Source organism: Centruroides vittatus, unplaced genomic scaffold, assembly GCF_030686945.1.
Source record: "Centruroides vittatus isolate TY-2023 unplaced genomic scaffold, ASM3068694v2 contig_879, whole genome shotgun sequence".
Taxonomy (NCBI): Eukaryota; Metazoa; Arthropoda; class Arachnida; order Scorpiones; family Buthidae; genus Centruroides; species Centruroides vittatus.
Genome location: NW_027122571.1, coordinates 1,633,450 through 1,657,201, shown reverse-complemented (window position 1 = coordinate 1,657,201; position 23,752 = coordinate 1,633,450). Strand labels below are relative to the sequence as shown.

The window sequence follows — 23,752 nt, the reverse complement described above, 5'->3', positions numbered from 1 at the left end:
TTAGTTTAGATCAGCAATCATCATCTGGATAATAATACTGTAAAGCGTATACAGAATTATGTCCTATTCATAATTTTTCAAATGAACAAATTTTATTTTCTTGCATCTGGCAGCTCTGCCTTGCGATTGCTGCAAACATTCACACTGATTCCGGCATTTGGGTAATGACCTTGACTATTCACAAAAATGTCATATGGGCTATTCTACTACCCTACTCTCTACTAGTAAATAATTATGGTTTGTCCGTTTTTTCCTCACTAGCTCAATAAACATAACTTTTAATATTTATTTTGTTCTAATATTGTTTTTATTGTTGCATAATTCAATCTAAGTTTTTTTTATATCTGTCCTATAAGATGACCCCGGATTTTGGGGGCCTTTTTTTCATGATACAACTATCATCTTATCTGAGGAAATATACAGTAATTCTTTCTTGTTCAATAGACAAGAGTAAAAAATAACTTTTATCTATAAGCACTTTATTGGAAGCTAACTTGTGTGTCACTTTCTGGATTTCCAATTTATGAAGGAATCTATTTCTGTTAGCTTTTGATAAACCTTAATGTGTAGATGTTTATCATTTTTTACAAATTGCTAAATCCAGGAAGTTAACACTACTGTAACTATTGATCACAAACAGCATGATTACACATGCTGAATTTGTATTAATGGAACTTAAAAAATTTTTGTACTGCCTCTTGATCTCTTCAGATGATAAACATGCCATCTACATACCTAATGATTAGTTTGATATCTTTCTGAAATTTTTAATACATGAGCCTTCTACCCACCATTGCACTAATTTGGCTACATCATTGGTAATCAGTGATCTCAAAGGCATTCCTGTCTTTTTATATTATATTCCAATAACCCTGCTCCAATAACACATTTCAAACTTTGATCTCCTTAATAAGCAGTTTCAAGTTCTTTACTTAAAACAACCAATTTAACATATGTCAAACAAATGCACAAAACCTTTTAACTCATCACTTTCAAAACTTTAATTCACAACTAATATTTTTGGGCATTTTTAATGGCCTTCATCAGGCAGTTCTATGAATTGAATACTTTATGCATTGTCAACATATTATTATAAATTTATGTAGCTGAATTTTTCTTTAAATCAATTTGTGTAATATTTGTTCATAATTTATAATCAATGAGCAATTATTTATTGTGACATTGTCACAATGCTAAACTGCAATTTTTTGTCACACTGTTATCAATTTTTTTAGTAGTGTCTTGCCCCTGTACATCATACTTTTCTGTTAGAAGTAGAGTTATGTCAGTCATTTATCTAACTCTGTTCAGGAGAAAATTTTTGAATTGAAATAAAGTAACTTCCAGTTTGCACTGAAAGTTTGTATATAGTTAATCTGGGCTTCCTGTCCCCTAAGCTTTCTATATCTGATCTTGACTATAATCTATCTAACTCTGTTCTCAACATTAAAAAAGGACAGACAAACAACAGTGGAAATTTATAGGTCTAAAATTTTTTCAAATTGCAGTCCAATCATTGCAATCTTCCAGGATTCAAATGATGTTAGGAATTCTATGTTCTATTGGTTCTGCTATGTCTAAAAAGTGTTTAATTCATAGAACAGCATGATGAAGGCCATTAAAAATGGCCAAAAACATTAATTGTGGATTAAAATTTTAAAAATGCAGAGTTAAAAGGTTAAAAGGCATTTGTGCAATTAAAATTTTGTAGTTAGTAGAATTAGTTATAAATAAAAAATATAATTTTATTTCCTTACTTAGCTGCCACCATAAGTGCTCGATTTCCTCCATAAATTGTGAAACAATGATTCACTCCCATTCTTGGTTCTGTTTCTTCTACCATAACTCCTTGTAAAAGCAGCTGCCCATGAACTTTAAACTGTAATTGAGGAGTAGCTGCACGACTAGTATATAAAAGCATATCTGAAAACTAAAAACATTTTTGGTTTGAATACTTCTCATATAATATAGCATTCAATATTTTTATTTTAAAAAAATAATAAGTACCAGGAAAAACATTCTTTGTTGATAACCTTTTCTTGATAACTTTTGTAGACATCCCTCACGAATAAATTCCTAATAAAAAAATGATATATCTATCAAATAACAAAATTTAAATAAATTTTTAATTTAACTTGTAAATAATCACCAAAAAGCATAACTGCTTCTATTATTCTCAAAAATTATTTATTTATTTTTTTATCTGAAATATATTCAGTCTGCAAATTTCATGTACATACAATGAAATTATAGACTGTAAAAATCAATTTTTGATAGAACATACTTATACTATATTTGAACAGACATTCATTAATCTTCATACATTTCTCCTGAACCCATTCTTATAAGTAATACACAATGAATAAAGTCACATAAAATATAATAAAAGATTAATAATATATCCTAGATATGAAGTTAAGCATGGCTGTTGACTGTCCTGCTTCTACAGGGAGAGTCCTGCATTCCAGAGCATTGTCCTTCAGTCTCACAAAACAAAAACCGTATTTTATGTAAGTTTCAAACACATTTGATCAACAGTGTTCCTGTTCTAAAATCTTGAATTTTTCTTTTTGAAATTTATTGTATTCATTTCTTGAACATAAATGCATTCATGTTTTTATTGTATTCATGTTCATGAATATAATTAAAAAAAAACCATGATTTGCATTACTGTATAATGAGAAAGTGTAAGTACTACTCTCATGTTTTCAAAGAAATAGAAAACCCTCGTACAGTTTTCAAAAAAAACTTTTTAATATATTTTTTAAAGTTTAAAATCACATTCCTCAGAAAATAGTATTTGATCCTCATTCCAAACCATGTTGTCCCTCAATGTTATAACATATGGTTGACAAAACTGATTTAACTATTGTAATTTCATGTGGATAACCCATAATGGTGTATAACCGGCAATGACATATATCCCATAAAAAACTGCAAAAATGAAAAGAAAATCTTTGTATAACCTGCCCTATCGTATATCCCACATTTCTGGGGAGGTTATAGCCGAAATAGTCCAAATAATCCAGAAAAATATTTCTGAATTATTCAAACTATAGTTTGGCTAACTATTAATAATTAGTATAAAATAATTTTTCTAAAGGTAGAAGATTAGATCACTATCTTATACTAACATTAATTAATAATTACAATTATTTTAAAATTAAATTAAATAATTTTATTTAATCTTTATTAATTATTAAATTTAATTCAAAATAATAATTAATGAAATTGGAACTAAAGATGACGTTATAAAGGATGTGACTAAAATAAGGATGTAACTATACATAAACTGTGTTTTTAATACAATATGCAAGTAATTTTATTTGCTATTGTTCACATACAGTGGTGGACAAAAGTATTGGCACACACTGTATTTTTGAATTTATGGTAAAATATAGTTAAAATAAAGTAATTGTTTTCAAAATAAAAATCAGATACACATAGTTAAGAATAATATAAAGCATATTACAAAATTTTAAACTAAAATTACACAATGATATGTTCTTAAAAAAATTAATAAAGTTTCCTATTCTTCAAAACAAAGGACAAAAGTATTGGCACAGTTGAAGAGAATACTAAAAATATATTAAAATTTATATTTTGTAGAAAATCCTGGTTCTTAATAATAGCTCTTAGTCTCTCTGGCATTGAATGCACTAGTTTTTGTGTGATTTCAGAAAAAATTTTTTCCAATTCTTCAAGGAGAAGCCTTTGAAATGATTTAAGTTCAATATCTCTTGTTTTCTCACTCTATTATCAAGTTGTTTCCATAAAGGTTATATAGGATTCAAATCTGGAGATTGTGGGGGATGTTTCAGAGTGTGAGGTGTATGGTAAAGTAGTCATTGATGGCTAATGTGAGCCATATGTTTATAGTCATTGCCCTGCTAAGAGTAAAAGTCATCATCCAAATTTAGCTTATCTGCATTTTACTAAAGATTTTCCTTGAGAATATTTGAATACATCATTTTATCCATTGCACCATCTAAGACAAGTTTTCCAACATCAGTAGCCGACATGCAACCCCATACCATCACACTACAACCCCCATGTTTTACTGTGGCTTAACATTCTTTTCTTGCAGCTCTGTGTTAGGTTTCTCCAAAGTAAATTTTTTCCATTTATATGAATTAAAGTGAATTTACTTTCATCTAAAAACATGACCAAAACAAATTGTCTTTATTTATATGATCTTTTGCAAAAGCAAATTTCTTCTTCAATTTATTTTACTTATATATGGCTTTCTTCTGGCTACTCTCACTTTGTAGAGAGAGTAGCCAGAAGAAAGAACCTTGAAGAACTTGGCAGACAGTTTATGGATAACCACTTTGTTCAAATCTTCTTTAGAATCATTACAACTTCAGTTGAAGATATTTTTGGCTTCTTTACTGAACAGAATACATTTCTTTCTTCTCTGGGAGTAAGCTTCTGTGGGCGACCGCATCTTGGTTTATTTTCCAAGCTGTGAGTTGATTTAACATTCTTAATTACATTTCTTACAGTAAACCTACTCTTTTTAACTATTTTCTCAATTTCTGAAAATGATTTCCTAAGACTATACAAATGTATGATGATTTTTCTTCCTTCTATTGTTGTTTCAATACCACTGCTATTCATTTTGGTAATAACAACAACTAGATTGAAATAACAATAATTTTCATATCTGATAAAGTTAAAAGAAACATTGGATTTCATATATCTACCATACTGAGCATAAAAAATGACATGGATAAAACTAATTTGCTTAAATATCATCACTATGACAATACTTTTGTCTATTCAAATCCTGTATATACATATTCTTTCTAAGTTTTCAAAGCCAGAAATACGTAAATAATATTTTTATTTAGTGTTATTATGTGATGAATAATATCTAATTATTATGTAAAAATTTCAGAGATACAAGTTTATTTACTATTAAATTTATACAAGAAAATTTAAGAATTGGCTGTGTGTCAATACTTTTGTCCACCACTGTAAAATTCAATAATCATCTGAGTATAAAGTAAACTTTAGTTTTAATAGTATTTTAAAAAATTTACAAAACATTTAATAAAATTTGATAAAATTTGAGTAATAAATGGAAAAATTATTTCTTTGAATTTTTTATATATATTCTTGATAAATATTGTTAATTTATGTATAAATAATGAGTATTCATACATTCACTATTTATAATATCAGTTATCAGGAATCTGACTATTTTTCATTCCAAGTCTAAAACTGATGCTCTCTTCTATGATTATTAAATATGATTTTATAAAAGCACTTTCACAAATTATCAATAATTCTTGCAATATCAGATGTAATATTGTGTCACTAAATGTTTTCATAATAGAATAATATTTTTAAACTATAGGTCATTGAAATGAAAACTGTGATGATGTATATACAGTTATTAGTTGACAAACATTTGAAACATTTGATAAATTAAATTTGTATTATGATTTTGATAAGTTAGCTCTTTTAATTGTACAAATAACTTTCTGCACATAACAAAGCAGCTTGAGAACATAATTTCAAATTTACTATGATAAAATACTAATAATAAATTCATTTAAATGAAAAATATTCAACCATTCACTTATTGACATCAATAGATCTATCCTAATTAATTTTAGAATTATTCCAATGTTACACTTGTCCCTTTTTCGTACATTTTAATTTTAAAACAAAAAAAATTTGCCTGAACAATTACAAAAATGCCTTAATGTATAATCAAAATTTCACCCCAAAAATGTCTTCTGTATCTTAAAAACTTATTTTCATCCACAATAAGATAATTTTAGGTCATTGGGAAACATTACACTAGACCAGGCATGGCCAACAGTTTTTGCTCCCGGGCCGAATTGGAAAGAAAAATTTTTTCACGGGCCGAATGAAACATTAAAATTAAAAAATGTTAAATACAAAAATGATTCATTTAAGTAGATAAATGTTTAAATATATTAGTATTATATTTCTAGCATAGCACACAAATTACTAAGTTAAATTGAATATCACCTGTATATCTTGAATTACTGTCTAACATACATTATGATTAATATTAATATTTTAAATTTATCATTTTTTTTCCTTATTCTGGCACCATCACAGACAAGTACAAAAGTTGTAAATCTCTACAATGGATTTTTTTTAAAATAAAAAAAGTATCGCGAATCCATTCAACCAATTATTGGAAGTTAAGTAGCTAATATTGAAAGATTAATCACGGGCTACACAAATTCATTAAACAGGCCGGATCTGGCCCGCATGTTGGCCATCCTGCACTAGACAGTTGAAGTTTTCTATCACATACTGTAAAAATAATTATTAATTAAACAAATCTATTTAATGTGAAGATCGCCGAATTGGTGATATTCAAATGTAAGGACTTATCGTATGTGGGGTGAAGGAAAGTGAAGCAAATAGCTGCAGTAACAAACAAACCCATTTATTTATACTAAGTCTTACAATCTAGTGACGAAGGGTGATAGCCTGAAGTTCAAACAGTATGGTGTCCACACATGGAGGCAGGGAAAAAGTCTGGACAGTTGACTACAGTTGGAAGCTGGGGAAAGTCTGGACAGTGGTTGTCACTATCAGAGGCTGGGAGAAGTCTCTTCAGTTAACTTCACTAGGGGAAGCAGGAAAAAGTCTGTCTTTGTCCTTGAGATCCAGGTTTTTTAAAAGATTCTCTTCCCTGGATTTCTAGCCTTTGGTCAGTTTCCTGTTTTCCAGATGACAGACCATTTTGGGCTACCAAAAGTTTCATTTGATACAATGTTTTAATCCAATCAAGGGAAATTAATTGCACCTTGAAACTCCTGCTTGTATTAAATTGTTTCAAGTTCTTATAAGTCTGACACATAATATCAGCACTGCATCTCTTTTTAAGGTTATTTAAAAACTTTTTTTTTCTCTCAATTAATAATTTTATTATTTCCTGATTTTATTTAGGATTTTCTTCCAATTTTTATGTGTGTTAGAATCAAAGCCAGATCCCTTGATTTGACACTTTTATGATATTTTTAACACGTAAGCTCGAGTATCGCGGGCCTCACATTAAGTAATGTGTCTTGATTCATTTCAATGAGGAAATTGATAACAGTTTCAGAATTTTAAGCATATTTATTTAAAATAAAACCATTTTGATAAATTTTTAATTTACAAATTAAAGTGATACATTAAATTAATAAGTTATTTTTATATATAATTCAAATCTTACGTTATTAATAATAAAATTTTAAAAATTGTAAAAAAGTTTTAAAAATTTTACACTGTTTATATGCTTAATATAGAAAATGTAGTGATTGCATCATTTTAGTGTTAAACATGTGTGAAATTGCAAGAATTGAGCTATAAGAAGAAATTTTATATTTTAATGAATTATTTATTGTGACATTGTCACAATGCTGGGTTACAATTTTTAATCATATTGTTTAATAAAATAAACCCTTCTAACCTTTTACCCGGTGTCGTTCTATTTTTAGAATTGTTCTATTTACAGAATCGCAAACGTTTTCACAGCCCCTCCTGGGCTCTTCTTCAGGTTTCGTCGAATAGGCCGTTAACATTCGAATAAATATTCAATTTGAATTTCTTTCCGGAATATTAGCCTGTGCAGCAGCTGGATATTTGTACTGCGCATGCTCGATGCTCCTCCCTTTAAACGCTGTTTTCTAGCACAACCTGCCATGCGCTCGATAGGATCATTTCCTCCTTATGATTAACGCAGGTACTACGTAATCCAGCCTTAAATATCTCCATGGCTTCTAGCCATTTCAATTGCTGTGGGTTATAGCTGGGTATAATGATTTTTGCCGCATGCAGGTCCGCCGTTATCTCCTCTTCCGACGCGTACGTCGCCAGGGCCGTAGTGTATCTACCGTGGTGTATGTCTGACTCGTGCTCCTTTAACCTCACTTTTAACGCACGTTTCGTGGAACCAATGTATGTTAATTGTCTATCGCACCTGTGATCTTCTAGTGGTATCATATATACTCCCGGAAGCCTTTCGGGGTTTGGTGGGTCTTTGCCGTTGCTTAATATTCTGAAGAGAGTCTGACATCTTCTGTACACGATGTTAATTCCTTGTCGGTTGGCCACGGTTTTGTAAATGGATTTCAGCACTGGATTGTATGTGATAGATATCCTTTCATTTTCTTCCTGTCTGATATTCAATGGTTGTGCTGTCTGATTATTTTCCTTTTGGGACTTCTCATGTCTTCTAGACAACTTTTCAATGAGAGCTTTGCTGTATCCATGGCTTATAGCAATATTTTGGATATGATTGAGCTCCGTTTCGAGCGCTTTTTTTGTAGAGGAGTGCGTATGAGCCCTTCTCACTAATGCTCAGAAGGCAGCTATTTTGTATTGAAAAGGATCATATGAATTTCTAGGAATATATGTGTGGAACGTGCTAGGCTTTCGGTATACTGATGTAAGTATATTAGCTCCTTCAAAGTTGATATCAATATCCAAGAAGTGCACCCTCGATGAGTCGTGCTGCTCCACCTCTAATGTTAGCCCGTACGGATTACTGTTTATGGCTTCGAGGAATAATTTTATGTCGGTTCTACTTTCCAAAATATAATAATGTCATCAATGTAACGTTTGTACAACAAGATGCTGGGCAAGAATCGCGGTAGGATATTGTTTTCCAATCTCCTAATTACCATTTCGCACAAATCACCCGAGAGCGGGCTGCCCATCGGGACTCCTTTGCCTTGCATGTACGTGATCCCTTTAAATTGGAAAAGAGAGCCATAGCATAACAAATGGGCTAGTTCGAGAATATGTTGGTGCATTGTGTTGTCCTCAACTATCGAAAACAGAAAGTCCCTTAGTTCGCAAAAACAAGGTGGTAGTTCTATCGACGGAAACAACGATCTGAAGTCTAAGACCGTAGCATAAGCTGGTTTTGCTATCTTCTTCAATTTTTCTATAAGTTCTGCTGGGTTGGTTATATTGAATTGGTATCCTTCCAGGTGCGGGATGAGCAAGTTATGAGTAAAAGATTCTAAAATACGTGTGGGGGCCTCAGTCTTGTCCACCACTGGTCTGAGTTGCTGTGCTTTTTTGTGTGTTTTTGCAAATGCAAATAACCGCGGTATCTCTGGAGCATCAACTATTATATTTCCCATTTTCATTCTCTTGGCCAGGCTTGTGTTCACAAAATGTTTGACCCGCGATTGTAATTTATCTATATAAACCCCTTGCACTTCCGTACATCGAGTCATGCTAATGTATTCTTCTAAGCCTTTTTCATACGTATCCCGCTTCATCACTACTAACAGTTTATCCTTGTCGGCTCTAGCCATAGTGATGTTGTTGCATTTTATCCATCTTATGGTTCGCCTTAGTTGTTCTTGGAAGTGATAAACCTCTTTCGTTTCTTTGGATTTTCTTATTTTAAAAGCCGCCATCCATCTATAGTACTCTTTTTGGTTCTCCGTGAGCCCTTTCAAGAGAATCTCTAAGTCCGGGATGTAAGATAAGGCTGCTCGGTTCATTGGAAGTTTAGGCGCGTATGAAGGTCCAAATGATAACACATGCTTGGCAAAGTCAGGAACCTGAATATAGTCCCAAATCACAAATGGACATTTATTAATTTTTGATTCAATGGGAATCTGAAACTTGAATATCCAGTTTATCTTCCTATCGTATTTTTGTCTCAGATTACTGCTCAATCTTTGCTGGATTTTGGATAATTTGGCATTTTCGACAGTCAAGGATCTTGGGTTTTGTGCAAATAACGCATCTTCGGTTGCTGTAAGCCTTGCCAGGTAGGAATATAGTGATTTCCTAGTGCTTTTAATGGCCCTATTTAAGCACATCCATCGTACTTTATTGAGGAGTTGTTCATTTCCGGGTGGAAGATGTATACGATAAATGGACATGGGAAACACCCCAATCCGTTTACATTTATGAAGAAATTCTAGTTTGGCCCTTGCCTTCGTTAGGCTTATCATTAGTTTTCGATATTCATTAGCCGGCATCGCTATGTAAATATATAATCTCTCTATGCACCGGAACTTGTAATAATAAAATAAACCCTTCAATTAACATACATTGGTTCCACAAAACGTGCGTTAAAAGTGAGGTTAAAGGAGCACGAGTCAGACATACACCACGGTAGATACACTACGGCCCTGGCGACGTATGCGTTGGAAGAGGAGATAACGGCGGACCTGCATGCGGCAAAAATCATTATACCCAGCTATAACCCACAGCAATTGAAATGGCTAGAAGCCATGGAGATATTTAAGGCTGGATTACGTAGTACCTGCGTTAATCATAAGGAGGAAATGATCCTATCGAGCACATGGCAGATTGTGCTAGAAAACAACGTTTAAAGGGAGGAGCATCGAGCATGCGCAGTACAAATATCCAGCTGCTGCACAGGCTAATATTCCGGAAAGAAATTCAAATTGAATATTTATTCGAATGTTAACGGCCTATTCGAAGGCCGTTAACAAATAAAGTATAAATTTCTATTGTAACAGGAGGGGCTGTGAAAACGTTTGCGATTCTGTAAATAGAACGATTCTAAAAATAGAATGACACTGGGTAAAAGGTTAGAAGGGTTTATTTTATTATTACAAGTTCCGGTGCATAGAGAGATTACATATTGTTTAATTTATTTAATTTAAAATATATCCTCTCTACCTGAAATTAGTAGTGTCTTGCCCCTGTACATAATACTTTACCTGTTAGCAACAGAGTCATGCTATCACCTATCTAACTCCTTACAGGGGAAATTTTTTGATTTGCACTGGAAATTCATATACAGTTAATCGAGGCCTCCTGCCCCTAAGCTCTCCATATCTGATCTTGGTTTGCATTTAACTCCATTCTTGAAATTAAGGAAAGACAGTCTGATAGACAGATGCAGTAAAAATTTATAGGTCTACAATTTTTTCAAATTGCAGCCCAATGACCATTTTATTATTCAAAACTAATCATTTGATAAAAAATTTATTCCAATCAAGTCATTAATAAATGGTGTAGAAATTGTGATAGTAAAAACATTGTTTTTTTATACATAAACAAAGAACATTTATCAAAATGCATATAAAAATCCAAAAATAAATAATTCCTCCAATAATGATTATTACTGTTTATCAAATTTTCTTAAATATTTTTTGAAATCTTAAATTTGTTGTAAAATACTATCAAAATTAAAGTTTGTTTAATGCTGTAATAATTCTTGAATTTCATGCAAATCATAACAAACAAAATTATGTAAGTCATTAATAATAAAACAATGTAAGTAAAAATAGATAATTAATGATACATAGTGTAAGTATAAATAGTCACATCTTTAAATTGATTACTACATTCTTCCAGTTTATAAGACTTGCACTTTAAGGAACATTAATTTTAATTTTATGATACTTCTGTTATATAATAATAGCATTCAGTTTTATATTTGTTTCAGAAAAATTAAACATCTTTATTTCAATGTTTCTGAAATATTAATTTAATGTATTAATATCAAAACATTAATAAATTACATACCCGATTAGAATGAACAATATTATCAATTCCAATAAGATCTCGCTGCAATTCCATTAATTTTACATAATTTTCCTGTTAAAATAAATTATATTTATTAATTACTATAATGCAAATAATATTTCTATTTCTATACAATAAAATATAATGAAATACAAAACTGTTAATGTAATTTATTTTTAAGATTGTTAGATAGTAAAATAAACAAATAGGCTCTCCTCTAAAAAAGAAAATTAGTATTATTGTTTTTATAACAAAAAATACTGTATATCCTAAATATTAGTCAATGTTTTCTCCAATTTTAAAGAGGCAAAAAATCACTCTCTACCTGTGTTTAAGCCTTGACTTATATTTGAGTCTGATTAAAGTTTTCTTCAATTTTGATAACTGTCTGTGGTACATTATGTGCAAATTTAAACTGATGCTAAAATTCAGTGCATCAAATGTTTAGCAATGTTAAATGCCAGCCAAGTTTGTGACCTATCATGCTGCAGCCTGCAAACTATGTGCAGGAATTAGACATTTGACACAATTATGAACAATTCACTTAACTAAGCCAATTGTTTTTATTCTAATTAACAGAATCTGTTATTTTTGTTAATTTCTATGGAAATTTTAATTTGGTAACATTTTTATTTTACTCACAGGTGTCGCTTCTAATCAAACAATCATCAAAAGTTTGGGAAAAGTTGCTGAAAATTTACTGTAAAATTTATTCTGTTGTAAAGTATAAATTTCTATTGTAATTATAAATTTATATAGTCAATGTAATTACATATTTTAGACTTTATAAAAAACTTGTTTTATACAGTTATAAAAAAAAATGCCATGCAGAAATGAAACAAAAATCAATTTTGTTTTCAATAGTCACAAAACTAAGTACACTTTCTAGAATAGTAGTGTGCAAACTATCTTAATTTCTGACTCTCCCATTTTGTGTAAAATTTTGTCACGGTTCCAGGATAGACAGTAGACTTTTTTTTAATTGTAAACGTAGTTAAAGTGAAATTCTTTCTAGGATTTGCACGTATGTTTCTGCCTTATATATGTCTGAATAAAACACATAATTTTATGAAACAATGGTTTTATTTATGCATATGGGTATAAATATTTATTGAATAAAAAATACTTTTAAAATAACTTTACATCATAAGAATTCAATGTGAGGTATGTGCTTACAAAGAGCTCATGATTGCTTCTATGTTTGGACCTGTATTGCAAATCACAAGCCGTAAGTCATTCTCTGGATCCAATTGAGATTGATATTTTGTGTTAATGGCAACTAATTTTGAAAAGCTGGTTTCACATAAGTAGGTCAATGCAAACTGAATCAAAATATTGATTGCCTTTTTCTTCAAATCAGCATATTGTATCTATAACCAAGTCAGAGATTTAAATTGAATGCTAGTCTGAAATAGTCTTGTTACTGTGCCGTGACTATACTCTTGCAGTGCAAGCTAAATATGCATGTGGCAACATGTGTTTCTGTTGCTGCAACGTTATCATTAACACTATCTCTGTTCACCTGCCGGTTGCTGAAGTATAGGTATCAAGTACTAATACAGACAATTGCTTTTGTAAAAAAATATAGTTCTATTTTTATATATAATATAATTTCATTTCACTATTTTACTGGTACCTGATACTTGTTGAAGAAAAACCTTATATTTTTTATTGTCAAATAAATTTCTTTGAATTTGGTGACCCCAAAGAATTTTCTTGCGATCCCTCTGGGGGTCACGACCAACGGGTGCCCACCACTGTTCTAGAATACAAATGAAATATGCAAGAAAGCCTACTTCCCTTGGCATAATGTATTTTTGTAGTTGAACTATAATTGGGCCGATATAGTATTTTTACAGAAGTTATCACAAAAATTATAGTAAAAGATGTTACTACACAATAGAATAGAATTGTTGGATACATTGTAGAATAGAATTTACACATCTTATATCTTTCATAACATCAGAAATACCAACAAGCAATTTATGCAATCAATATAGCAAGGCAACAATATTTAGACTGTCTTTACTTTCATTAATAACATGAATATAATTATTATTAAAAAAAACTAGTTAGAAAATATCAATAGGTACTGAGAAAAGACACAAAAATAAATTTAAAAGTACATTCTAACTAAATCATTATGAATGAAATTGCATTGTTATTGTTCTTATAAAGTCATAATATTAAAATAAATATTGATAAAGTTTGTTTACTAAAGTATTATTTTTTATAAATACATCAGATAAAATTATATTTTTTTTTTATTTTAAAAAAATTTTAAAGTAATCAAGTAATCTAAAATTTAAAAAATACTTCTGAAATGTTGTCAGATGCTGCTTCTAAACATTTTATTCAGTGAGATACATATACAGGGTGCGTGAAAAGTTCTGTCAATTTTTTGAAATACTTCAACAGTATAAGAATACTGTACAAATAAATAATTCACAAAACTAAACAAACAATAAGTTTTATTTAACGAATAACAATAACAATAAGCAAAAAAATTTACAACAAATACTTATAATTGCCTCCTTGGGCTTCAATGCATTTACGTAGTCGCTTGCGAAAAGTTTTAATAATGGTTGTGCATTCTTCCACTGAAATTTCGTCCCAGGCATGTGTCAACACTGCTTTCAGCTGGTCTATGATGTCGTATCGTGATCCCAAGATTTTTTGCTCCAGGATCGACCACACCGAGTAGTCCAGCGGGTTAAGATCTGGCGAGTTTGGCGGCCAAACGTCTTTGCCCCAAAAGCCTGGAAACAGCTCTTCACAGATGGTAATTGTTGATTAGGCCAAATGCGCCAGTGCCCAGTCTTGCTGAAGCGTGAATCCTTCTGGGCCGAAGTGCTGCGACACCCACGGCTCCAATACGTTGCCTAGGACCCGTTGCTGGTAGATGGAGGCGTTGATCTTGCTGTTCTGCTTGATGAAGACCAGTGGCGTCTTCCCAGTGGCACAGATGCTGGCCCTCACTATGATTGAAGCTGAAAAATGGCTATGACCAATGGTTTTTGCAGCAGCAGTCTTCTGTTGACCCTTCTTGAGCAGTTGTCAATGGTTTTGGCGGTTTTGAAGTGGCTCAAGGGAAAAATCTTCTTGTTGGTGAAGAGCACCTTGTTCAAGCGACTGGCGCCAACCAGCCAACACATTCGTCGAGCTTTCTCAAGTCTCTTTGCCTTTATTGCTTCATTTAAGAAGTGGACTCGGGTGATCTTGTAGCTGCGAAATCCCCGCTTCCTCTTGACGATATTACCGACTTGCTCCTCGCTGATTTGGAGCTCCCTGGCCGTTTTGCGCATGGACACCTCCGGATTGCGACAAATCCGGCATTGCACCTTGCTGATGTCCTCCGGAGTGATCGCGGTGGTTGGATACCGCTCAGAGGACGGTCCACAGTCCCTCCAGTCTCCTTGAAACATTTCACGATCCTGTAGACAGTCCTCTATTAGAAACCAGTCGCGCTAACAATGTCGGCTCTCTTCATTCCCAACTTGTGCAACTCGACAATGATGATACATTTATTTTCACGAGACATGACGTTAGCACAATTAAAACTAAAAAAAATGTTAGAGCACTTTCTTGATCAAAATTGCACGTACGATCCAATAAAATCATAAAAAATAACAAAAAATGCAATGACAAATGCCAAAAACTCACAAAAATAATATTGACAGAACTTTTCACGCACCCTGTATAAAATAAGTACTAACTAAATAACTAAAGATTAGATTAAAAAATTTATTTTATTTATTTATTTAATATAATTGCAGATATGCCACAAATAATCTATATAATAAAATTATTTACTTTTACTTACCACAAAATTTACAGTAGAGGTATGTGAAGAAGTTACTTGTTTCATTTTAAGTAATACAGCTGAAAAAAAAAATACTATAAATAAACAATAAAACTTTCTACTGCAGATTATTAAATAATTTAAAATATTTTAATATATTTTAAATTGTTATAATGCAACATTACTAAAAATCTTAATAATGAAATTATTACTATATTTTGGTATAAAAGAATATTTCAAGCTTTGAATAACAGTTTTTTATTAGAAAAAATTACTTCAAAGCAGAATTTTTCTATATGTGTGAAATTTGAAAATAAAATCATTTAATTTTATATTTTAAAATTTAAAAATTAGATACAAATTAAAATTGTTTGTCAATTTGTATCTAATTTTTAGTTTAATATGTTTAATCTATTTTAAATAATTTCTGAAGATTAATCTACAATATTCTAAAACATTAGATAATCACGTAAATTTTATTTTTTTCTTGTTATTAAAAGATCTCATGATTGTTCAATATTATCCTAAATGCTCTTCCAACTTAACTATTATATTAATAATTTAATAATGTCTTTAAAAATATTTTGTGTAAATGTATTATACAAAATATTTTTATTTTTTATATTTTGTATTAATAAAATGTCTTTAAAATATTTTCAATAATTTAAAAAAGAATTAAGTTCTTTAATAATTTAAAATCTTTTTAACAGTTTTAATTTTATACTTAATTAAAAACTGATAGTTTAGCTGTTAACATATCATTTAGAATTTAACTTTTTTATGTACAAAAAATAGATACTGTTATAAACTTTTAATACAAATTATGACTCCTCCAACTAAATTTTAAAAATTATCAATTTTATAATTTTTAAATTTTCTTACTTTTACAGTTTTTGTAATCCTGATGATTATCTGCATAATGATTAATCAATCCTAAAAATTAAAAATTTTAAATCAGAAAATAAAATATTTTATCAAAATTACAATTTAATTCTCCAATTTTATAACTGAAACTAATAAAATAATTTTTAACAACACTAAAATTTATAAGTTACTTACTATCCAACAAATAACAATAATGCAATAGACGATAAAGTGGACGAAGAAGAAATGCCATCAATGGAAGATAACAAACTCTCAACATTTCAAATTCACAATAAATTTTTTCAAAACGTTGGTTACAATAATAGGCACTGTGAAGTATTTCTAAAATAGCTGGCAGTTTTTCAACATAACGGTCATAAAACTAAGAATAAAAATAAACTTTAATTTTAATATAAGATGCATTATTATAATATTGTAATTAAAATTATAATACAATACTCTAACATATTTCCACAGAAATATTTTTAATAAATGCTACATTTCTAATTTGCAAAATCTTTATTTCCACTTCACAAACCTAAGATTGAATATTACAATTCTTGATCTATATCAGAACTTGCTAACTCTTTATCTCTAAAGTAGCTTTGTACTGAATTTCAGAAAAATAGATCAGATTATCATCTAACCTATGTTAATTTAAAAGTTTGCTATGAAAAGATTGCAAAAAAAATTTCCCATGTTTTCTTTTCAGAAATTACAAGATCCACAGCATGTAACAGCATTTAATTCTTTACATTCAAAACATTTTTATTACACTGGACGACAAAAAAATAACGCACCATGAAGGACTTGTTGGATTTGAATAAAAATTGGTATGTGACATCGTCATAGCTAGACAGGTATATGATTGCAACCATAAAGCAAAAACATACTTTATTGTGCAGTAATGTTCAATACAATGCAGGCACTAATATCCCGTTGGGTCGCCTCTAGCGCGGATACAAGCTGTGATATGCCTTGGCATGGAGGCATAAAGGTTGTGTATAATGTTCTGTGGCATATCTGTCCATGCGTGATGCAACTGAGAGTCAAGATGCGTCAGATCCTGCGGCTGTCGCAGCTGGCGTCCCAGGTAGTCCCATACATGTTTGATTAACGATAAATCTGGAGACCGTGCAGGCCAAGGAAGTGTACAATGTTATGTAGGCATGCTTGGGAGACCGCTGCGGTGTGTAGCAGGGCATTATCCTGCTGGAATATGCCTGTCGGAAGCCTGCCATGAGGGACAACACATGTGGCCAGAGGATGTATTGCACATATCGTTGGGCTGTGAGGGTAGTAGGCATGACAACTAGAGGTGTCCTACTGTCATATGTCGCGGCTCCCCACACCATAACACTGGGGGTTGGGCCTGTGTGCCGCTCCACAGTATAGGCTGGGTTGACACCTTGACCAGCGGGTCATCATACCCTCACATGGCCATCGTGAGCCCCCAAACAAAAGCGGGATTTGTCGCTGAAGACAATACGCTGCTGGTTGGTAGCTGTCCATGATTGTCATGCAAGACACCACTGCAGACAGAGGTGTTGGTGGATGGCTGTTAATGGTAGAACACATACTGGGCATTGGGAGACCAATCCGCCTTCTACTAAGTGCCTGGAAATGGTGCGGCTGGATACACGGTACCGTAACGCAGGTGCTACTGCTGCATGAATGGTAGATGACGAAGCTGTAGGCGCTGTCCGTGCTTGACGTACAATGAGACGATCCTCCCGCCTGGTAGTCTGTCGATAGCGTCCGGAGCCTGTTTGCTATTCATGCGTACCCCTACGTACCCACTGCTCATAACACATCCTAACAGTTCCATCAGAACGGTTCAGATGGCGGCCAATCTGGCGGTATGACAATCCTCCTTCTCTCAATCTAACGATGTGACCTCTCTCAAACTTACTTAACTGAGTGTAAGGCCGTCGAATGTGTCCTAGAGGCATGTCTATCACTCAACGAAGTCACAACCATCAACACAAGCGCAGGACATATGCACAAGTCATCACAGCGTGCACCGTTATACCAGACAGAGGAAGCACTTTTCTACCCTGTGGTGGTGATACAACACAAGAACCAGATCCCAAAAGCTAATCATTTACATATCTAGCTATGATGATGCAACATACTAACTTTTATTCAAATCCAACAAGTCCTTCATGGTGCATTATTTTTTTTGTCGTCCAGTGTATATTTTATTAAATATAAATATAAAGTACAAAATGAAATATATGTGATATCAGACTTTACATCCTATATATTTTATAGTACTTTATTGATAATACAGTAAAAACATTAATTCTGAACAGGAATATACACTGGTGGACAACTTAAGGATGAAATGGGTATGTATATAAAAAACTACATGTGGTTGTAGACCAAGAAGAAAACAATAATTGAGAGCATATTCAACATGACTTAATATAATAATTATGTTCAAAGGAAGTACACAGGATGTCAAAAGTGGGTGTTTTTGTAAAAGGTGCATATTGTCCAAAGACATGGTTGTACAAAAACAATACTTACTACAAACAATCCTGAGCATCATGTCAGTAAGCGCTATGGCCATCATGAAGTGCAATGCAGCTTTGTACATAATGTGGGATACTCAGAATAATGTGATCCAGGAGATGTTGAGGCAAGTGGTCCCATTCCTCTTTCACTGCATGAATGAGGGTCTCCTTGTTTGTTGGTGGATATTGTCGACCAGCAATACGTCTCCCCAAGGCATCCCATACATTTTCAATCGAATTCAGGTCAGGAAAACAGGCTGGCCAGACTATGCAATGAATATCCTCGCTGTCTAGACACTCCTCTACAGCCTGTGTGTGATGACAAGATGTGTTATCATCCATAAAACAAAACTTTTCACCGACAGCGCCTTGAAAAAATCAAACATGTGGAAGCAGAACTTCATCAATGTACTGTTGGCCAGTCATGGTTCCTCGATCAAGTACATACAGGTCCGAATGGCCATTGACCATGATGCCAGCCCACACCATGATACTACAAGTCTGATTTCAATCCTTTTCCTGAATATTTTTGGGATGATAAGCATTGCTAACCTCGTTCTCCTGTGGCTGCCTGTAAATGACTTGCCAGTTCACCAGCTGTGCTGCATCGGTTCCTTTTTGCTGAAAGAACAATCTTCTTGGTGCATCATACTGCTAGAATGACCTCCCCTCTTGCACCTGCTGCACATTCTACTAGTTTGAAATGCTGCCCATAGCCTAGAAATGATACTGTGTGCAATGTTAAATTCATGGGCAAGGTCTGTTATTTGCTGCCCTTCTTCCAGCTTTCCGATTATTCTTCCATGAGTAAAATCATCTAAATGATGCCTGGAAGACATGTCTAGAATTTCATTATTGTAACTTCACTCCTTCTTGTTCAAATTTCACATCCAACAAAAACTGACTGTATGTGCAGATTGCCTGAAATCTCTTACCCGTGCTGTCACGTCATCAACATGTGTGGAACTCAAACATTTGCATAAGTTTTACATAACAGAGTACATCACAATTTCAAGCATATTTCAACAGGCTGCTGCAGTTCAATTTCTAACTGTAATTGTTGAAAATGGCATCTGTCCTTAAGTTTTGTCCACCAGTGTATTATTATTAAATTTCCTGAATATTAGTTCAGGAAATTTAATATAAATTTTAGTAGCAAAAGGATTTTTAGAAAATCTTTGATTTAAAGTTTAAAATGATATTAGATTTTAATCTCTCTGTTATGTTGACTCTTAATTAGAAATACACAACAAAAATCTTAATTAGAAGTTAAAACCACTTAAAGATATTGTAGAAGTATACATTTTTGAAAAATCCAGAAGAATAACTCAAAAAATATAACATCTGTCTACTATGTAGAATGGCACAAAATTTTTTCTATAACATTGATATCTACCATTGTATTACAATGAAGCCATAATGATAGATTCCAGAATTTTTTTTTATGTCTATTTCTATCTTAGCTATGGATCTTGGCTTTTAAGTAGCCATAGTATTGACCATAATTCTTGCTTCTATTAATAATGGTTGAAAATCAAGTCATAATTTAATGCCAACAACTACTGTGTCTTGCAATGTGAAGAGATTTTTTACTTTTGTTTCTGAGCATTTAAATGTATAAAATTCTAAAAAAATTTGAATCTGTAATATATTAAGATAACTTTATATATATAAATGATATACAGACTGTTGCAGAAAAGATGGATAAAACTTTTAAGGAGTGGTGGAATAACACTTAATTTCTATCTTTTTATAATAAATTTTATAGCATTGAATATAAATTCAAAGAAAGATTCTTAGATTTATATTTTGTAATAGCAATGAAACCAGATTCCAGCATAAAAAAACTCAATAGTATTTCAACTGTAAAACTTAACAAACAAGACCTTGTCAACGACTATATTATAAATGTTGATTTCAAAACACGTAAAATATAAATAAAAATTCATATTTCATTAAAATCTTAAAAATGAAACAATAAAAATATAAAACAAATAATAACGTTTATTTTTATTCAAACTAACAAAATAAACTTATTCATATACCTCAGTTATTTCAATTCTCTGTAGCAATATGTCACCAACACCTTGTATATTGGAATGAGAATTTGTTCTTCCTTCCCTGATTAAAAAATTTTTATTTCTTTAAAAATAAATAAAATTTAAGAATGAATTTTATATTTTCTTGACACATTATAATATATAAAAATGTTTTAACAAATAAAGGTCTGCAATAATAGATATCATTTTTATTTTACCTTAATGTTTTGATATCATTAGTTACTATAAACTAATATAATATCATATAATAAATATTAAACTATTATATTTGTGTTTGTGATATATTACAGATACATTAGGTTACAAAAATACATTCAAAATTTTATAAATAGAAACAAAAACATTTCTATAATTTCCTGTGTAAAACCTGCAGCAGCATATACCTAGCAGAAAATTGCTAAAATTGAAATAAAACCTTTGCATAAAATCCACATCTGTATTCAGCTCTCCCAAATCTGCCATTGAGAACATGATACTTAATCAGTATACAATTTAGAAGATATCATCTCAAGCATTCTATTTTTTCCATTTCTTTTCTTTCATTTCAACTCAAACCTTCAATATCCATATATGAAAAACCACAAAATAATCTGGAACAATATATATATATATATATACAGTGGTGCCTCGTATAACGTACGCCTCGAATAACGGACGCTGCGAACAACGGACTTTCTGTTTGGCCGTTACGTGACTCGAGCAACGGACTGGCTGCGAACAACGGACTTTCCAGCATAATTGGCGACTGCTCCATGGGTGCGTTAGTGTTTTCCTAACATACTAAACAAACGTAACCGGAGACGTAGTAGCGGAGCTCTGCGTCTCCGCTACTACGGGAGTGCGCTGCTGTTTATAGGCATTTAGGAACGACGGTGAAAGAAAGATGGCAGCGCTCGCACTATCGATAGTATCGTGATGGAGAAATCTATAATTCTAAAATATGAGCTTTTAAAGGCAAAAGAAGAGTCCCAATTGTAAAATTTAACCATAAAATGGATTATTTGTTGAAAGAGCATTCAAAATAGCCACGAAAAAAATTAGAATGCTGGCTACCATTCGAAAAAAATTCGTAAAGACACTTACATCACCGCGTGCACTAACTTGCGCTTTCACAATTTTTAAATTTTCATTCATAAAACCACATAATGGACCGGAAACGAAACTATCTGAGCCACGGAAGACGCCATGTTGCTTTTTACCGTAAACTACTGCTACAAGCGGCCGTTTTTGCGGCACTTCCGGCGCGCACTTCCACCAGAATTTAAGAACGCGTTCCGCAGGAATTTTTAAACGGATGTCGCTCGCGCAGAGTTACGCGGAGGAATAAAAGAACACACCCCATGTTCATTTTTTTATGATACAGTACAATTATTTTATGCTGCGGAACGAATTAGATGTTTTAACATGTATTTCTATGGGAAAATGCATTTCGTATAACGGACGTTTCACTTAATGGACGTGCACCTGGAACGGATTAAGTACGTTATATAAGGCACCACTGTATATACACACACACACTCTCTCTCACCTAAACCTCAAATTTCCAGCAAAACACCCAAATTCAACATTCAAATGTTTTCGGCTACTCATTAATCAGCCTTCATCAGGAAAAGGCAAACGAAAATAACTGTTCTATTTATAGAATGTTGCCACGTTGTACACAATTTTTAAAAAAGTTTTTTAAATATCCAGCAGAACGATATCTTATTGAATCTTCAATGTCCAGCAGAACAGTTCCTTATTGAATCTTTAAACTAACCTTTTTGACTTTATTCAATGGCCAAGTTTATTGGATTGGTTTTGAACATACAAATAAAATGGAACATGATATTTAAACTGACAGGAACATAAATAATTGGTCACATACATAATGTATTATAAACCAATAAAAAATTAAAATGCTAGTCAAAAAACATGCATACATGAAAATATACAACCAATTGCTTTGTAACACATTACATCTGCAACCAATCATTTTTATTCCTGTATGTTTAAATATCATCATGTTCCACATTATTTGTATGTTAAAGCCATTGAATAAACCTGATGATGACCATTAAACATAATTGAAAATGTTAGTTTGTTCAATAAATAATTGTTCTGCTGAATATTGAATATGTTTGTGAGTTAATTTAAAGCATTTCATCCAGTTTTCTGAAAGTATTTTTCCTTTTGTTTCTATTAAAAATTCATTGTAAAGGTAATAATTATTAAACAAGAAAGATGGAAAAATGAAATATTTGAGACAGAACCACTCAAACTGCATTAAGTGACAAAAATATAAAATGGTCATTAAATGAAAAAATTTTTTTCATTTCATTTCTGTTTTATTTATCAAATAATATTAATGATGACAATAGTAACAATATATGCTAAAATAACCTAAAAAAACTAAATAAAGAAAGATTTTAATAACAATATCTGTAGTATGCTTGATGTTTAATGAACCACCAGGACTGAAATAATTCTGAGATAACAACATGAACACTATGGCTCTTGGTAGGAATGATTATCTTATCAGATATAGAATAAATGAACATTAAATACAGTAATTTCCATTAAAATCATGTAAGGAACCAAGTCCGAGCGTTATTTTTATTTTTCTTTTTATTTTGCTTATTATTCTATTTTTGTTTGGGGCTTATGTTTTGTTAGGACGAAGGTTTCCTCACCATTCACCTTAAGCATTTAAAAAGAGAAGAAATAAAACCCAACTCACCGACAGAAAAAAAAAGCGCCATCGGACTTGCGCACATTTGCGCTTCCCGAGCGGCAAAGAATAAGTCCGCACCGAGAAAGAGGGAAGGGGGAGACCCCACAAGAACGAGATAGGAACTCGCCAGACCTTAAATAATAAAACCGTCCCGGAAAATTGTAAAAACAAATAATGTAAAAGGTTAGTGAGTAATTGTCGGAAAAGAGGCTGCCAGACGACGAAACAAGTTATTGTTAGCATTAAGTATGTAAATGAGGGGAGTGATTGCATTCAGAATTGTGATGTC

General features: G+C 31.9%; 1 protein-coding gene across 4 annotated transcripts in view; it reads right to left on the bottom strand.

Annotated features, from left to right (window-relative positions):
* Window positions 1–23,752, bottom strand: part of Cdep (Chondrocyte-derived ezrin-like domain containing protein) — a 161,956-nt gene that overhangs the window by 21,993 nt on the left and 116,211 nt on the right. For 3 of the 4 annotated variants that reach the window (XM_067279940.1, XM_067279942.1, XM_067279941.1), the window contains exons 15-21: window positions 20,736–20,811; window positions 16,367–16,553; window positions 16,190–16,240; window positions 15,329–15,387; window positions 11,506–11,577; window positions 2,008–2,076; window positions 1,758–1,930 (exon numbers count right to left, since the gene is read on the bottom strand). In XM_067279940.1, the coding sequence (XP_067136041.1) occupies window positions 1,758–1,930; window positions 2,008–2,076; window positions 11,506–11,577; window positions 15,329–15,387; window positions 16,190–16,240; window positions 16,367–16,553; window positions 20,736–20,811 (687 nt within the window). The remainder of the gene's footprint in view (window positions 1–1,757; window positions 1,931–2,007; window positions 2,077–11,505; window positions 11,578–15,328; window positions 15,388–16,189; window positions 16,241–16,366; window positions 16,554–20,735; window positions 20,812–23,752) is intronic. The other variant, XM_067279943.1, reaches the window with a different exon arrangement.